The 14,094-nt window shown below is 36.5% G+C and overlaps 1 protein-coding gene, 1 long non-coding RNA gene and 1 pseudogene across 3 annotated transcripts in view; all 3 read left to right on the forward strand.

Moving 5' to 3' along the window:
- The first annotated feature begins 936 nt into the window (after positions 1 to 936).
- Positions 937 to 5,446, forward strand: LOC148911571 (uncharacterized; annotated as a pseudogene).
- A 141-nt stretch (positions 5,447 to 5,587) lies between these two features.
- On the forward strand, positions 5,588 to 6,424 carry LOC148911572 (uncharacterized). Its single transcript, XM_089029158.1, has one exon. The coding sequence runs from the start codon at positions 5,588 to 5,590 to the stop codon at positions 6,422 to 6,424; it is 837 nt and encodes a 278-aa protein (XP_088885284.1).
- A 4,832-nt stretch (positions 6,425 to 11,256) lies between these two features.
- LOC148911573 (uncharacterized) overlaps positions 11,257 to 14,094 on the forward strand; it is a 52,200-nt gene continuing 49,362 nt past the window's right edge. For both annotated transcript variants that reach the window (XR_016119613.1, XR_016119614.1), the window contains exons 1-2: positions 11,257 to 11,517; positions 11,718 to 11,814. This is a non-coding gene — a long non-coding RNA (uncharacterized LOC148911573). The remainder of the gene's footprint in view (positions 11,518 to 11,717; positions 11,815 to 14,094) is intronic.

Below are 14,094 nucleotides of genomic sequence, written 5' to 3' on the forward strand. Positions count from 1 at the left end.
AATCTTCCAAAGCATTATGAATCTTCAAGACACTCCTTATCAAGTCATCAGTCATCAATGTACACTAAATCTTCTGCTCGACAATCATTGAATTAGGAACGACGGTTAGATCTTCAAGACAAGATAGCAACACTGCAGTCCAAACTCGATTTAACAACGAAGAAACAAGACTCAAGCACGGCTAGGGGAGATCCATAGACAAAGATTAGAATTGAAGCTGAATGAGGAGAGAATCAAGGTAGATTTGTTACACTACGAAGACAAATGCAAGACCGAAGAAGATTTAGTACGTACCAAAGCCGAATTGGATTCTGTGTGCAACAAGGTTAAATTCCAATTAGATGAATCTTCCTCAGAAGATGCCCCAAATATACTACCACGAGAAAGTTGCAGCAAAGAGCTTCTGAAGAAATTTATTGATCAATCCCAACAACATACTGGTGACACGAAAGAACCGTATGATGATGATAGAAGTCTATCTGAACCATCAATATCCGATGAATACCTCTTGGAGAAAAGCTGCAAGCGCCTCATTTAAAGTTAGTCCTTCAACCAGAAGTAGTTTGGTCGAACGTCAACTCATCGAAATCGTCAAGACTTTAGCAGACAATCAGCTTCACTCTGATTTACTGTTCCCAGAGCCAGGAATATTTACTGGAGATTTCTTGCAGTATCCAGCATGGATTCAAGAATTTGAGACATTGATTGAGAGTAAGACGACGAAACCTATGGAAAGAATCCATTACCTCAGGAAATATGTTGCAGGGGAAGCTAAGGAAGCAATTGATGGTCTTCTCCTTAATTCAGATGATGCGTATCATAAAGCCAAGGAAGTTCTTTTGAAACGTTTTGGCGATCCATTCACAGTAGCCAGCGCCTATCGGCAAAGGAGGACTACGAAAGCTTGCTGACTTTTTAATTCATTGTGAAAAAGCTATGATTGGTACAAGTAGCTTACAAGTCCTAGATGATGAATTAGAAAATCGTAGGATGTCAGCAAAGCTTCCCAAATGGTTAGTAAATCGTTGGACAAGAGTAGTCTATCAACACAAAGAAGATTATTGGAGGTTTCCACCCTTTAAGAAGTTCGTGGAATTCGTGACTAAAGAATCTGATATTGCCAACGACCCAGTGTTTTCTTCGCAGAGCTTTGAAGTATCGTCCTTTAAGAAACCAAAGGACGCTGCAAAACCGCTTAAGCCAGTGACTTCTTTCTCAGCAATAACCAAAGATGATTGCAAAAGTATAAACCCAAGTGAAGAAAAACCAGAAAGGAAAAATGCATCCGAACCACTACGCTTATTGTGTAAGTCTTTTCATAATATCAACGAATGCGAACAATCCTTGATGGAATCAGTTGAAGAAAGAAAGAAGTTTGCAGCCGCCAATGGTCTATGTTTTGGATGTTTAAAGACAGGGCATCGCTCTAAGGACTGTAATGACGAAAATTATGTGAGATTTGCAAGAAGCTACATCCAACTTCTCTTCATGGCGATTTCAAGGTCAAAATTAACCAGAACTCTGTTGATGCCAAAGAACAAGATTATTTAGATTCTAAACAAAGTACATCTCACTATACCAAGGTAAAGTTTAACACGTTCAGCAAAGCAACGTACTCGATGATCGTTCCGTGATGTTGATTTTGCTCAATAATTCCCTACCGCATCCAAGAACTGTGCCTCTAGAATGTACACCCATTGATGGCATTTACTGTTTTAAACTTTATTGTACAAACAAGACAAAGCAAGAAAAAAAAATCAAGTAAACATTAGGATCACAGGATCACTGTTAAGAAGCCACAGAAACTGTCACGAAGTAGGAAGATAAGAGTCATGATGAACCTTAGTTGTTGCTGGCGCCACAGTTGTGAACATTGTTAATGAACTTTAGCTGATAGGTCTGATCGTCCCATTGGTTAATCAGGACTGTTTAAATAGCAATAGGTTTCTTGGCATTGTTGAGGACAACAATTAAAATCTAGGGGTGTATGTGAGAGACTGGAAGCGAGAGCGAGTGTGGACTGGGCGCGAGTGAGAAGAACAACGTTTTAAAAACGTTTACAGGATGGATCCGAACCAAGTTGATAATAACTGTGTTCAGTTTTAAGCCTGGTTTCTATGGAGAGGGTTAACAATGACTCAACAAATGAAGATGATGATGAAGAAGAATCTGATGATGGGAAGAAAAATTTAGCCTGTATTATTTCAGCCTAAATGCTATCATGTCCTCTATCATAAACATAACAGCATTTTTGCTGTTGTCTTTGAGCATGATTAAATGTACCTGTAACTTAAATAATGAAATTGCTCATAATTAAAATATATTTGATTTTCATTTAAGATTGGAAAGAACAAAATATGCTTAAGGATGAAGCGAAAAGGGTAAATGCCCTTCTCAAAAAACATCATCAAACTAAGGTATTTTAGAATCATTCCATGATTTTTTAAAGCTTATAAATACCATTTTAGATTAACATTGGTTGCAGAACTTATACTCCACCAAGTAGCATTTACAATATGAGCGGTTGATTTGTATGGGATTTAGAGAATGGCAAGCCCAAGGCGAGCTGTTGTAAATCTCATACGAATCAGATGCAAATATTGTTAACTTCTTATGAAAAGTCTTGGACTAAATTTTCATTTTATTTTCATGTAAATTTTTTACGATCTAAACAGTAATTTTGACTGAGAAAATCTAATCTAAAGTCTAATGCAAATGAAGACGATTCTGTATCAGACTTGAACCTCAAATACTGTTATCACTTTCTATTGTGCTTCACTCATTATCTATTCATGAGTTTTATAAGATTAATTATAAGATACTCCAAAATTAATTTGGGGTATTTTTTCGGGGAATTGGGAAAATGTTTGTCGACCTGGGACAGCACAATATTTCCAAACTACCAACAATGCTTAAGGTTTGCAATTCAAGCTCAAATTCATTTGTACATATTTGTTTTTTTAAATGAATAGGATGCAAGTTCAAAACAAGATCTAAATCGAAAATTTCCAAAGGAGCTGCTGAAGGAGCTTTTTCATGGTGTGTATGAGAGACTAGACACCATAGCTAACCTCCTTCAGCAGCAATAACAAAATGCAAGTCTTGCAGTTTCTAGTACACCAGCTAGAAGTGAAAAAATGGCCAACAGGCCCATGCCACTTGTCACAAGTGCAAGAACAAGTCTTGGGTCAAATGAGGTACTTTTCTGATATGGCATTTTAATTATGAAGATATCTTTGATTTCAAAATACAGTAAAATCCCAATAGCTTCAACTCACAGCTCTGCTCCAACTCAAACCAAAAATGATTTTCTCTGGATTTACATTAACTTTAATTAAATTTATCCTCAGTAACTTGACGCCTTGATAACTCTAACTTTTAATTGTATTTCCCTTGAAGGTTCGATTTATCAAGATCCTCATATTGCAGTAATATTCATGTTTTTGATCATCCGGACTCCATTATCTGGACCTTTTAGCCTAGTTCCAAGGTGTCCAGTAATAGAGGTTTGACTGTATGTCCATGTTAAGAGCAACAATAATTATACAAGTATGAAAGAAAATTTTATAGTATCTCATTCACCTTTTCTGTTTTTTTTAATTTCAGGAAACTATGCTTCAGAGCCCCAGTGGATCACAGTCACCTGATTACAATAAGGAATTTTTTAAGTTTCAACTGAAAACACAAAACAAAACGTTTTTAAATTTAATTGGACAGTAATTTTTCAGACTTAAAAGTATACTTTTTTTCAGATCTTCAATGGCATAAACTTATTGAAGCTTGTAAACGCCAAGGCCAAAAAGCCAAAGCTTTTATGCAACAGCCTTGCTGTCAATTCTCTTCTCAGATGAAAATATGAGAAATGGCAGTGTAGAGCCAAAAGATATTGTGTCAAAGAAGTCAGCACTGGACCAGGCTAAAATAGACCTGATGAAAAGTAAGTTTCGTTCATAAGATAATGTGAGTTGTGTTCTAGAGTGAAGACATTAGAGTGAAGACGCTAAACCCGTGAAATAAAGAATGATAGTTAAGGTGTAATAGTCAAATATATACAAAAGGAAACATTGGAATTAGAGGCTGCTAAGGTGTATTAGTCTAATATCTATTTCACAGTTTTAATGTCTTCACTCTAAACTTGTGAAATACAAATTGATAGTTTAGGTGTAATAGTCAAATAGACACAAAAGAAAACGTGGAATTAGAGGCTAATAAGGTGTATTAGTCTAATATCTATTCTACTTCGTCATTGGTCTAAGTCGCTACAGAGTCACGTGAGATGAAGCGCGGGAACTTGAGCAATCAGTTTTAGCTTTTGACCTTCGAGCAGGCAGACGTGTATCCTGTGATAAGCTATATTTTGCAACAAAATGTCGGACACGAACGATATACTGGATGGAAACCCAAGTCAGGATGAGGAGACTACATCAAGGACTATTTCTTCAGGGAGAGAGAGTGGTGACGAGTCTCTAATGCATCCTAGCCTCCATGAATGCAAATATGCAAGTCATGAGCAAATCGCTCCAGCAATTGCACAACAAAGGGGATTCAAGCACTCCCCAAAGGGCAGAATCTGCCAACAAAAGGAAATCCCCTTCTATGGAGGATGACCTTCTTGCATCCGACACCGACGACTCAGATACTAAAGGGTCGCCATCGGTCTAAACGACAAAAAGGCAATAACCATGGGGAAGGATTAAAATTGGCGGACAACTCCACTGAGGAGCAGGACAAACTGCTCGATGAGATAGCACAGTCTCTTTCCGAATCGGAAAAGACTGAAGACGAAATCTCGGAGAAACTAGCCAAGATTGTAAATGCAAGACGGCTCACAAAATTGAGTGAGGAGCAAATCAAAGAAAATGCGGAGAAATACCTTCGGCCTTCTAATTGTGATCGGTTGATCACTCCAAAAGTCAACCCCGAAATTTGGGGTCACTTAGACCGCGCAACGAGTGGCAAAGATCTAAAGCTGTCCAGCTTACAGTCAATTTTGACAAAGGTGGGTAACATTGCCGCAAAATCCACCAACATACTACTAAAAGCTAGGAAGGCTGACGGCCCGCCAAACCTAGATGACATAATCAAAATGAACACGGACATGATAGCTCTGCTAGGCCACATGAGCTTTGAGCTGTCCCAAAGACGGCGTGACTCGATCCGCCCCAACCTCAACAAAGAATATACAACTCTTTGTGCAGCGCATGTGCCCATCACCTCAATGCTGTTTGGAGACGAGCTTCAAACTGAATTAAATCATATCCGTGCGTCGAATAAGATCAGTAGCACAGCAAACGTCTCCACTGGTCAAAATAAGAAGAACTACAAACAGCAGGGCAACCAAAGACAATGGAAGCCTTTTTTAGGGAAAGGCTACCAGGGGAATCAGAGGAAGCCCCATTATCAACACAACAAGAAAAGACCGTCCCAACAGACGGACCGAAGATAACTCAAGAAGCTAACATATCCCAGGTAAGAAAATCCTTCAATCTCTTGCCGAATCTCTTAGATTATTTTCAGGAGAAACCGTCAATTACCAGACTCGCAAGAGCAGTCTATTGATTTAGAAATTGCCCAATTCTCAATTCTCATGCAGGTATCCCTAACTCAAGACAGAGCTCAAAAGTTGGGAGACGCCTGCACCAAATTATTGGTCGATCCCTCCCCAACCATTAGGGATGCAGCCAGAGTATTGGGTCTCATTACTTCAAGTTTACCAGGGGTAATGTATGGCCCTTTGCACTACCGATGCCTTGAAATGGATAAAACCAAAGCTCTCAAATTACAGAAATGCAATTTTGATAAGGGAATGTTTCTATCGGAGCAAGCCAGAAAAGAGCTCTTGTGGTGGACATCATCCATCTCAAATGCCTATAACCCAATAAGCCACGGCAATCCTGATATGACAATGACCACAGATGCCTCATTTATCGGCTGGGGAGGCTGCATCGACAAGATTTCTACTGGTGGTAATTGGACACCAGAGGAAACTCAGCATGACATAAATTACTTAGAAATCCTTGCAGCTTTCCTTGCTCTGAAGTCATTCACAAAAACAATATCAGGGAAACACATAAAGCTTTTGATAGATAATACTACAGCTGTGGCCTCTATAGGCCAGATCGGCACTTGCCATTCCCAATTAAACAACCAACTAGTAAAACAAATATGGGAATGGTGCATTGCTCACAATATCTGGTTGACAGTAGCACACATACCAGGGAAACAGAATGTAAAAGCTGATGCTGAGTCCAGCCTCTCACGAAGAGAAATTGAATGGAAATTAAAAACGTCAATTTTTGAAGCAATTATTCAAAAATTGGGCATTTCCCCCGACATGGATTTAATTGCTTCCAGATTAAATTATCAATTGAAACCATATGTATCATATGGATTTTATTCAAGATCCTACAGGATCCTTTTGTAAATAGGATCCTGCTCAGGATTTGCACCAGGGTATATCTAAATCATCTCCTCACCTGGATGAAAGAGCAAAACAACATTTACGCGTGCTGTTGAATCAAGATGTAAATGTCGAAAAAAACAATATGTAGATAATGATGATGAAGAGCAGTTTTAGATTATGATAATCATGGTGGTGCTAATGGTGATGATGATAACGATGATAGTGATGATGTTGATGATGGTGGTGATGATGGTGATGACGATAATGATGATGGTGATGACAACGATGATGTCAGCGTTGATGATGAGAGCAATTTATAACAATAATAATAAAGACAATTTACGTGTCAATATTTATACTGATTTATTTTAAAAAATATGATGGATATTACGGTAATTTTGATGTTGTACGTGATGATCATGATGTTGATTACAATAATGCTGATAATGAAGGCGAAGAATGTGGATATAGATTTTCATTTTAATAGATGGTCATGATAGTGTTGATTCTATCACATGACCGGAGGCATGGAGATCCCATGAGATAGCACAGCGCATGCGTCAAGTCATTGCACACGTGTGTCGAGTCTAGCAAGACATTTATCTGGTAACTCTACTAAAAAACACTTCAAAATCTAACGTAGTTAGATCTCAAACAATCAAATAAGCCAACACAGTTGGTTTGTTGAAACAAGGTGAAATTCTAACATAGTTAGAATGCCTGAAAACGACGAAACCCGCGAGGTTAACGAAGTACATGGTGCCGAAGCATGTGATAGAATCTCAATCAAACTTCAACTTACAGGTAAGTCTCGTTTAATTTTCCAATTGATAATGGTAGCAGCAATGAAAGTACGACAATTGCAGTTCAATTTTTTGATAGTTTATATATACTTTATATTACAAGTCATTATAGATATTTTCAAATTTTTGAGTTTATAGTGTGTGAACAAAACATATATCTGAAGAAAAAATGGTTTGGACAAGTTACTACTCTTATAAATAATGTTTTTAATAAAGCCAATAGAATATGTCTGCATACCAAAAAAAGTCAGAGGTTATACTCTGTAATTAGCTTATAGGTGGGATACATATAGAACAGGAGGTTTTTGTGGATCATATGGGGGCCCAAAAAATCACAGCCCTCCCCATAAATTTACCCCCCCCCCCCACCAATAATTAATGACTCCCTAACAGAGGATATTGTAGAGCTCAAATTAAAAAATATTTATTATTCAATTTTTCCGAATTTATTTTCACCCATCACTTGTATCTGAATTGGGTTCCCCGTGATAGAACAAAGTGTATGAGGGATTTTGGTTATGGTAGTAAATAAAACTATAATAAAAAGCTTTTAGTGCGTTTAAGCTGTATAATTTACCATAATACAAAGCTCTTAGTATACTTATTTTTCTGGTGGCAAATATTCGTAAACTGAGCATCAACTTACCTTCTGACATGCATTTCTTAAATATGTGCCACAATACTCCAAGCATATTACAGTTCACTGTTCAGCATCTCTGTTCTATCAATGATTGCCAGTTTACATCTTCTTCTTTTTTTCCTGGGGAAATGCATAGTAATAAATATATCACACTAATTACTCTCTTTTTTTCTGTGAGGCTTTTCTAAAGAAAAAAAAAAAAGGGATAAAATCACCCACTATTGATGGATTGCATGCATTCCCAAGAGAGTCAAAAGACAAAAACATGGCAGCCATATTGGTGGTATTCACGATGCATGCTAATGATAGAGAAATCTATTTAAATATGACAAAAATCAGAAAGCATCCCATCGCACTCACTTCATGGCTGAGTGGTTGGATTTAGGGTTAGGATTGGGATAGGCATTGTAATACAATTTGCTGCCAAGAGTGCTAGGTTTGAATCTTGCCTGCTATTGAATTGCTTTTCTAAGTGAGGAGAACCAAACTTCTTTAAAAATTTTGTCCCAACGACTTTCTATTTTTTTTTTCTTATTTACTTATTCAATTAAGTTAGCCACCTGAAAAGCCACAAAGCAGAGACCAACAAGGATTATGGGTAGATGAATTTTACATGTTCCAACCAATTTGATAACTGTTGATGGATTTTAGTTCTTTTAGCAGTTAGTCTCACCTATTCTGAGCATCCTCAAGCTGCATGCACAGTTTGTATCGAAAGCTTTACTCGTTTGTTATTAAAAGTTTCCCATCATCCTCAGTGATCTCGGCTTTCTAGGTTTTTGGTGACTAACTTTATTGAAATAAGTGTAAATGTACTTGTTAAAGATAGCTATACTTGTTTTCAAATGTAGATGCAGGCACTAGATAAACGATACACAACAACCATAAATACCCTTCATGCCTACTCGCAGCACTTTACTTGCAGTATGTACTATCGTTGTGTACGGATTAACAAAGTACGTCATAGGTTTCTGAACGCATGAGTGGGAATTTTGGTTCTCCTCACTTAGAAAAAAAAAAATGAAGTGATACACCAAGAATCGAACTTGGTACCTTTGGCACCAAAGAACTACTGCAATGCCAACCCCAACCCTAACCCCAAACCTAACCACTAGACCACGAAGCGAATTCGGTTGGGTGGTCTCATTTTTTAGTCATATTTAAACAACGTATAATCAGCATGTGCACATAAATATTTATTATTGTTAATGGGATACCTGTGGCATCACAGTCATAAAATGTCTTTTTTTTAAATACCCAGGGGTCTTCAGGAACTTACCCAAGAGCCCTTTGCAGGCATCTGCTATGGGGTTCACATCAATAGGCCAATCAATTATCATGTACCAGATGTCAATCAATGTCATTGTGTTGTCAAGTGATTATGAGAGGGCGGAGCTAGCAGACCACATGGCAGAGGTTTATGTCTATCCATGCTCTATTTTGTTGACTACTGTAATTCAAGACAGCTGAACTAGAAATATTAATTTATCAATTTCGTAAGCAAGGATTTCAAGGTAAGAAGATAACCGATGGTTTCGAAGTGATTACTTATGAGAATTTTCAATGAACTTCATGAGCAATAGCTTGTTTTGGTTTACTCTTCATCATTCATCTACTCAAGCAGTATTTTCTGCACGAACGAGCAAAGGTCAATAAGGAGAACAGGGTTTCAAAAGTCAGAATTTGTATAGGAAATCGCACGATCTCGAGTACAATTTGGAAATTAATAGACACAAGTAATGTTTTGAAAGTTCTTATAATAGCACGAGCCTTTAGGCTTAAAGAACTTTCAAAACATTACGAGTGTCTATTAATTCCAAATTGTACTCGAGATCGTGTGATTTTTTGTTTATAGTTCACTCAACAAAATTTCAGTAAAAAATTCAAAGCGACGCCGTTCATCTTTGTCTATTTGGCGGCCAATTTTCAGTCCATCGGGCAACTGAAATGCATAAAAAAGATTAGTTCTTACGGCTTTAAAATTTTATTTATGTTTTTTAAGTACAAAATGATAGAAAATAATTGTTTTGACATTGTTTTGGCCTTGTTGCCATAGCGACTTAATTCGGTACTCCTACGGAGTACAATTAACGCTATAATTGTACTCCTCTCGACCAATCAGAGTCGAGTAATTTTGTTGAGTGTACTATAAATACGATAAGCGACACTGCAAATTCATTCAGCATGACAATATAGATATTCTTATAGCCTACATTTACGTATTTATATCAACTGTTTTGGCTTCAAAGTCTACTCACAAAGGAACATGAGGCACATAGCAATATTCATTTTAAGATATTTGATCTTAAAAAGAAAAATAAATAATTTGCTAAGCACATTCCAGGGTTTGATTTTTGCCGTTCGAAGCGTCATGATCTGCTTTAATTTTTTCTTCAAAAACATGGTGACTCATTAAAAAATATCGATAAATTATAAAATTATAAAATGTAAAGCAATTGTGAGAGAGGTCTGGAGCAAATATTAGCCCGTATTTGCGTTTTAAATTAAGCATTTTGATTTTAAAGCGAGCTACATACAATGCCCGTGCAAATGTGCACGTTTATGCTCGAACAATAAACAAAACTAATATGAAACAATGACACAGCACTCCTTTGTTTGGCACAATGAGAAGTTTAATCCAACAGAAAAACAAATAAAGCCTGTTATAAACTTCTCAAACCTACTACTTTATCAGTATTTTTGGAAGCTTAACCAACTAAATACTCCATGCATGTTGAAACCAGGTCCCCCACTCCCCCCTTCAGGTATCCCAATCAACGCTGCCTACAGCGTCTAGTTCAATTTATGCTATCGTAGAAGATATAACTAGCTTAAAACTAGTGTGAGCTACGTCGGTATTTCTAATGAAACAGTAATGATGATAAGGTAAATTATACACCGTGAAAAGGTGAAAAAACGATTCACGTGCTATCGTACGGTACGACTACTATCCGATTAATCGAAATTGAATAGAATTCCCCTGACAATTCCCGACGATACAACCGTTTCAGGTATGAAACTGCTAGTATATTTGTGTTTTCTCACCTTGAATTTGTTTGGTATGCAGGAGCAACGTGTGTCGATTCCCGGTCGATTCGAACTTCTTGAATTTCAGCAAAGGATCTTGTTCAAATAAGGGATTGTGGTCACTTGAAGTGCAAACTGGTCTCCTGAGAATTTCATATTTGAATATAGCTGGTTTATGAAAGCACCGTACAGGAGCTGAAGTTATTTGAGAGCTTCGGAAAACCGTATACGGCATCGCTAGACATGTTGAAAAACGTGGGACAGAGGTGTGTCCGCTGTACTGACTATTGCGGGCACATCAAGAACAACCAACCGTCACGTGGACCACATTCACCACTCCATGAGAAACAGAACCGATGTTCTTGACACAAGTGCGTCAGTGACATGTTGACAATGTCAACTCAAATCGAACAAGATCCTTCTAAAGCTATGAAAATTTGGTCTTGTTCTGACAGCTTCTTTCACACAGGGTTTGCCAAAAAATGTCCACTCACGTCCCCCGTACTGATGATTTTGTCATTGGAAACCAGGCCACCAAGCTAACGGTTTCCATATTTGGTCCAACGTTTCCCGCGCCCAGCTTCGTCTATGCAACGTCCATTTTATGAGGGAGTTTTGAATCTTTCTTCTGGCTTTTTGCCTCTGTAAGTGGTCTTCATGGGACTTTGTGTGTGTTTCGTAGAATTGGAAAATTATCCTTCGTTGCCCTGCCAAGTTGAAAAGCAGGGGAACACGATTTAATGTCGAAAGTTCTGCTCCGATCATGAGTGGGTCTACTCGATCATAGTTTGCTACGACTCGATCTAAGGTCTGATGTCTACTTTCTGGTCTTCTCCTTCTTTAGAAAGTGTTCAGAGGGAAAGCGAAGATTTTTTAAAAATCGATAATGGATGGCTTGAAATCACTACTAAAGACCAAGGACAACGTAAATAACACTTCATGTGAGTATGATATATCTTAGTTCTTTTTATTCGTTCAAGTGCGACTACAATCAAATTCCAGCCTAAGAATGATAAGCTATGTCCAACAACAACAACAACAACTTTATTTTGTACCATTCTCTTATAGGATTTACAGCTCTTTTTATATATATATACATATATACAATATAGATAATTTATAAATAAAACTAAATAGTATAAAAACACAGTTATTTATAGTATATATACCAAGACAGATAAATGAAAAGAAGGTACAGGTTGTCTGCAATAAGCACATGCTAAGTAAAAACAGACAGCCCGTTCTATGTTATTAAGGAAAGATGATTTTAAGTTAGATGGCACAAAGTATAGTGTTTGTTACTGATATAATATTTTTGGCACTAAATTAAGTATTAAATAAGCAGAGAAAAAAATATATAAATAAATAAATAATAATAATAATAAATTATGAGGATATTCAATGATTAATATTTATTTAAGATATTCTCGATTATTGCTTTTTTAAATGAGGTCCTAGAGAGAGCCTTAGTATTTTCATCAAGAGAATTCCAGATTTTTACTCCTTGAAATCGAATATTAAAGATTGCATAATTTGTTCTTGTTTTTGGTAAGGAATAGCTTGACTTTGAAGATAATCTAGTATTATATTTATGAATGTCTTTAATTTTAGTGAAGAAATTATTGAAAACAGGTGGCAAGATAGAATGATGATACTTATACGTAAAGACTGATATATAGAGGAATGTGATATCATTTAGTTTGATGATTTCTAATCTTTTATCCCGGCCCAATTTCATCAAAATCAACCTAATTTGCTAAAATTACAGCTCTCAATCTTTTCTTCAAAACAAGAGCTAAGCAGGGTACACTGGGATACCTGGAAGGGGGGAGTGGAGGACCTGGTTTCAACATGCATGGAGTATTTAGTTGGTTGAGCTTCCAAAAATACTGATAAAGTAGATAATAATAATAAATAATCTTTATTGAGGTTATCGCTGTCACCATAAGGTGATTTACAAGAGAGACCTCTAAAATAAATATATAACAAAAAAGAAAAATGAAGACTAAAATATAAATATATAAAAAATAACAAAAATGTATATTTACAAATAATGACAATGTTAGAATGCAGACACTAAATGTGTGCAACACAGAAGCTAGGCTAATTACCACTGAACTTTACAGTGCTCAGTAGCAATAGAGCAGAGTGTTGCACACATTCAGTGTCCGCATATCAAATAGTCAAATATTAAAAATAGATATTATATATAAGATATAAATAGGATTAATTAAAAATTATTAGTCTCGATATTAAAAACTATTTAAATTTCTTAAAGCTCTTTTAAAACTAGCTAATGATGGGCTTTGTCTAATTGATAAGTCTAATTCATTCCAGTCGTTTGAGGCAAAATTTGTCGATGTCCAGTGACCCCAGTTTCTAGTAGAAGCACTCTTACGGATATTGTTCTTAGATCTAGTGTTATAATTGTGTATGTCTTTATTAAATACTAAGTTAAAACGATATGAAAATAAATCATTTAAACATTTATAAAGAAAAGTTGCCCTATGCTCGGCCCTACGTCTTGCAAGAGTTTTCCATTTCAGTTTATCCAGGGCCTCATTAGAAGATGATCTCATAGGTAAGTCTAGAATTATTTTTGCAGCTTTGTTGTGTAAAGTTTGAAGCTGCAACATTAGAGTGGAATTGCCCCTGTCACCCCATACAATGTCTGCGTAATCAAATAATGGTAATACATAGCTGTTAAAATACAGCAATCTAGCATCTAAAGGTAGACAATAACGAATACGTTTAAGTAGACCTAGCTTCTTATTTATCTTGGAGAACATTTGATCAACATGATCTTGCCAATTTAAGCGACTGTTGATAACAATACCTAAATGCTTAAATGAAGTAACTTCATCAAGATATTGCATGACGTCGAAGTATGGGCTTACATCAAACCACGAAACAAAACGAAACGACACATTAAAATGTGAAGCGAGGATTTCTTATTTTACAGATCTTTAAAATGCGAAACTGTCATTTCACATTTTACAGGTGTGTAAAATGCGAAACAACAGACTGTATAAACCTGAGGCTTTGTAAGCTTACTCACGAAATTGGATGAAAACTGTGTAGCTCCATATCTTAGAAAATTAGAGATTACTTTGAATCTCATTGGGAAGAACAGTGTAAACTTTCCATGTACCAAAAGCCACAAATTTAAATAAACTATATTTATTTTTGTTATGGCGCCATCTTGAATGCACAGGGACCCC

This window comes from Actinia tenebrosa, unplaced genomic scaffold (assembly GCF_029948245.1).
Source record: "Actinia tenebrosa isolate PJP-AT-01 unplaced genomic scaffold, QUT_ActTen_1.0 PGA_scaffold13__45_contigs__length_12533684, whole genome shotgun sequence".
NCBI lineage: Eukaryota > Metazoa > Cnidaria > Anthozoa > Actiniaria > Actiniidae > Actinia > Actinia tenebrosa.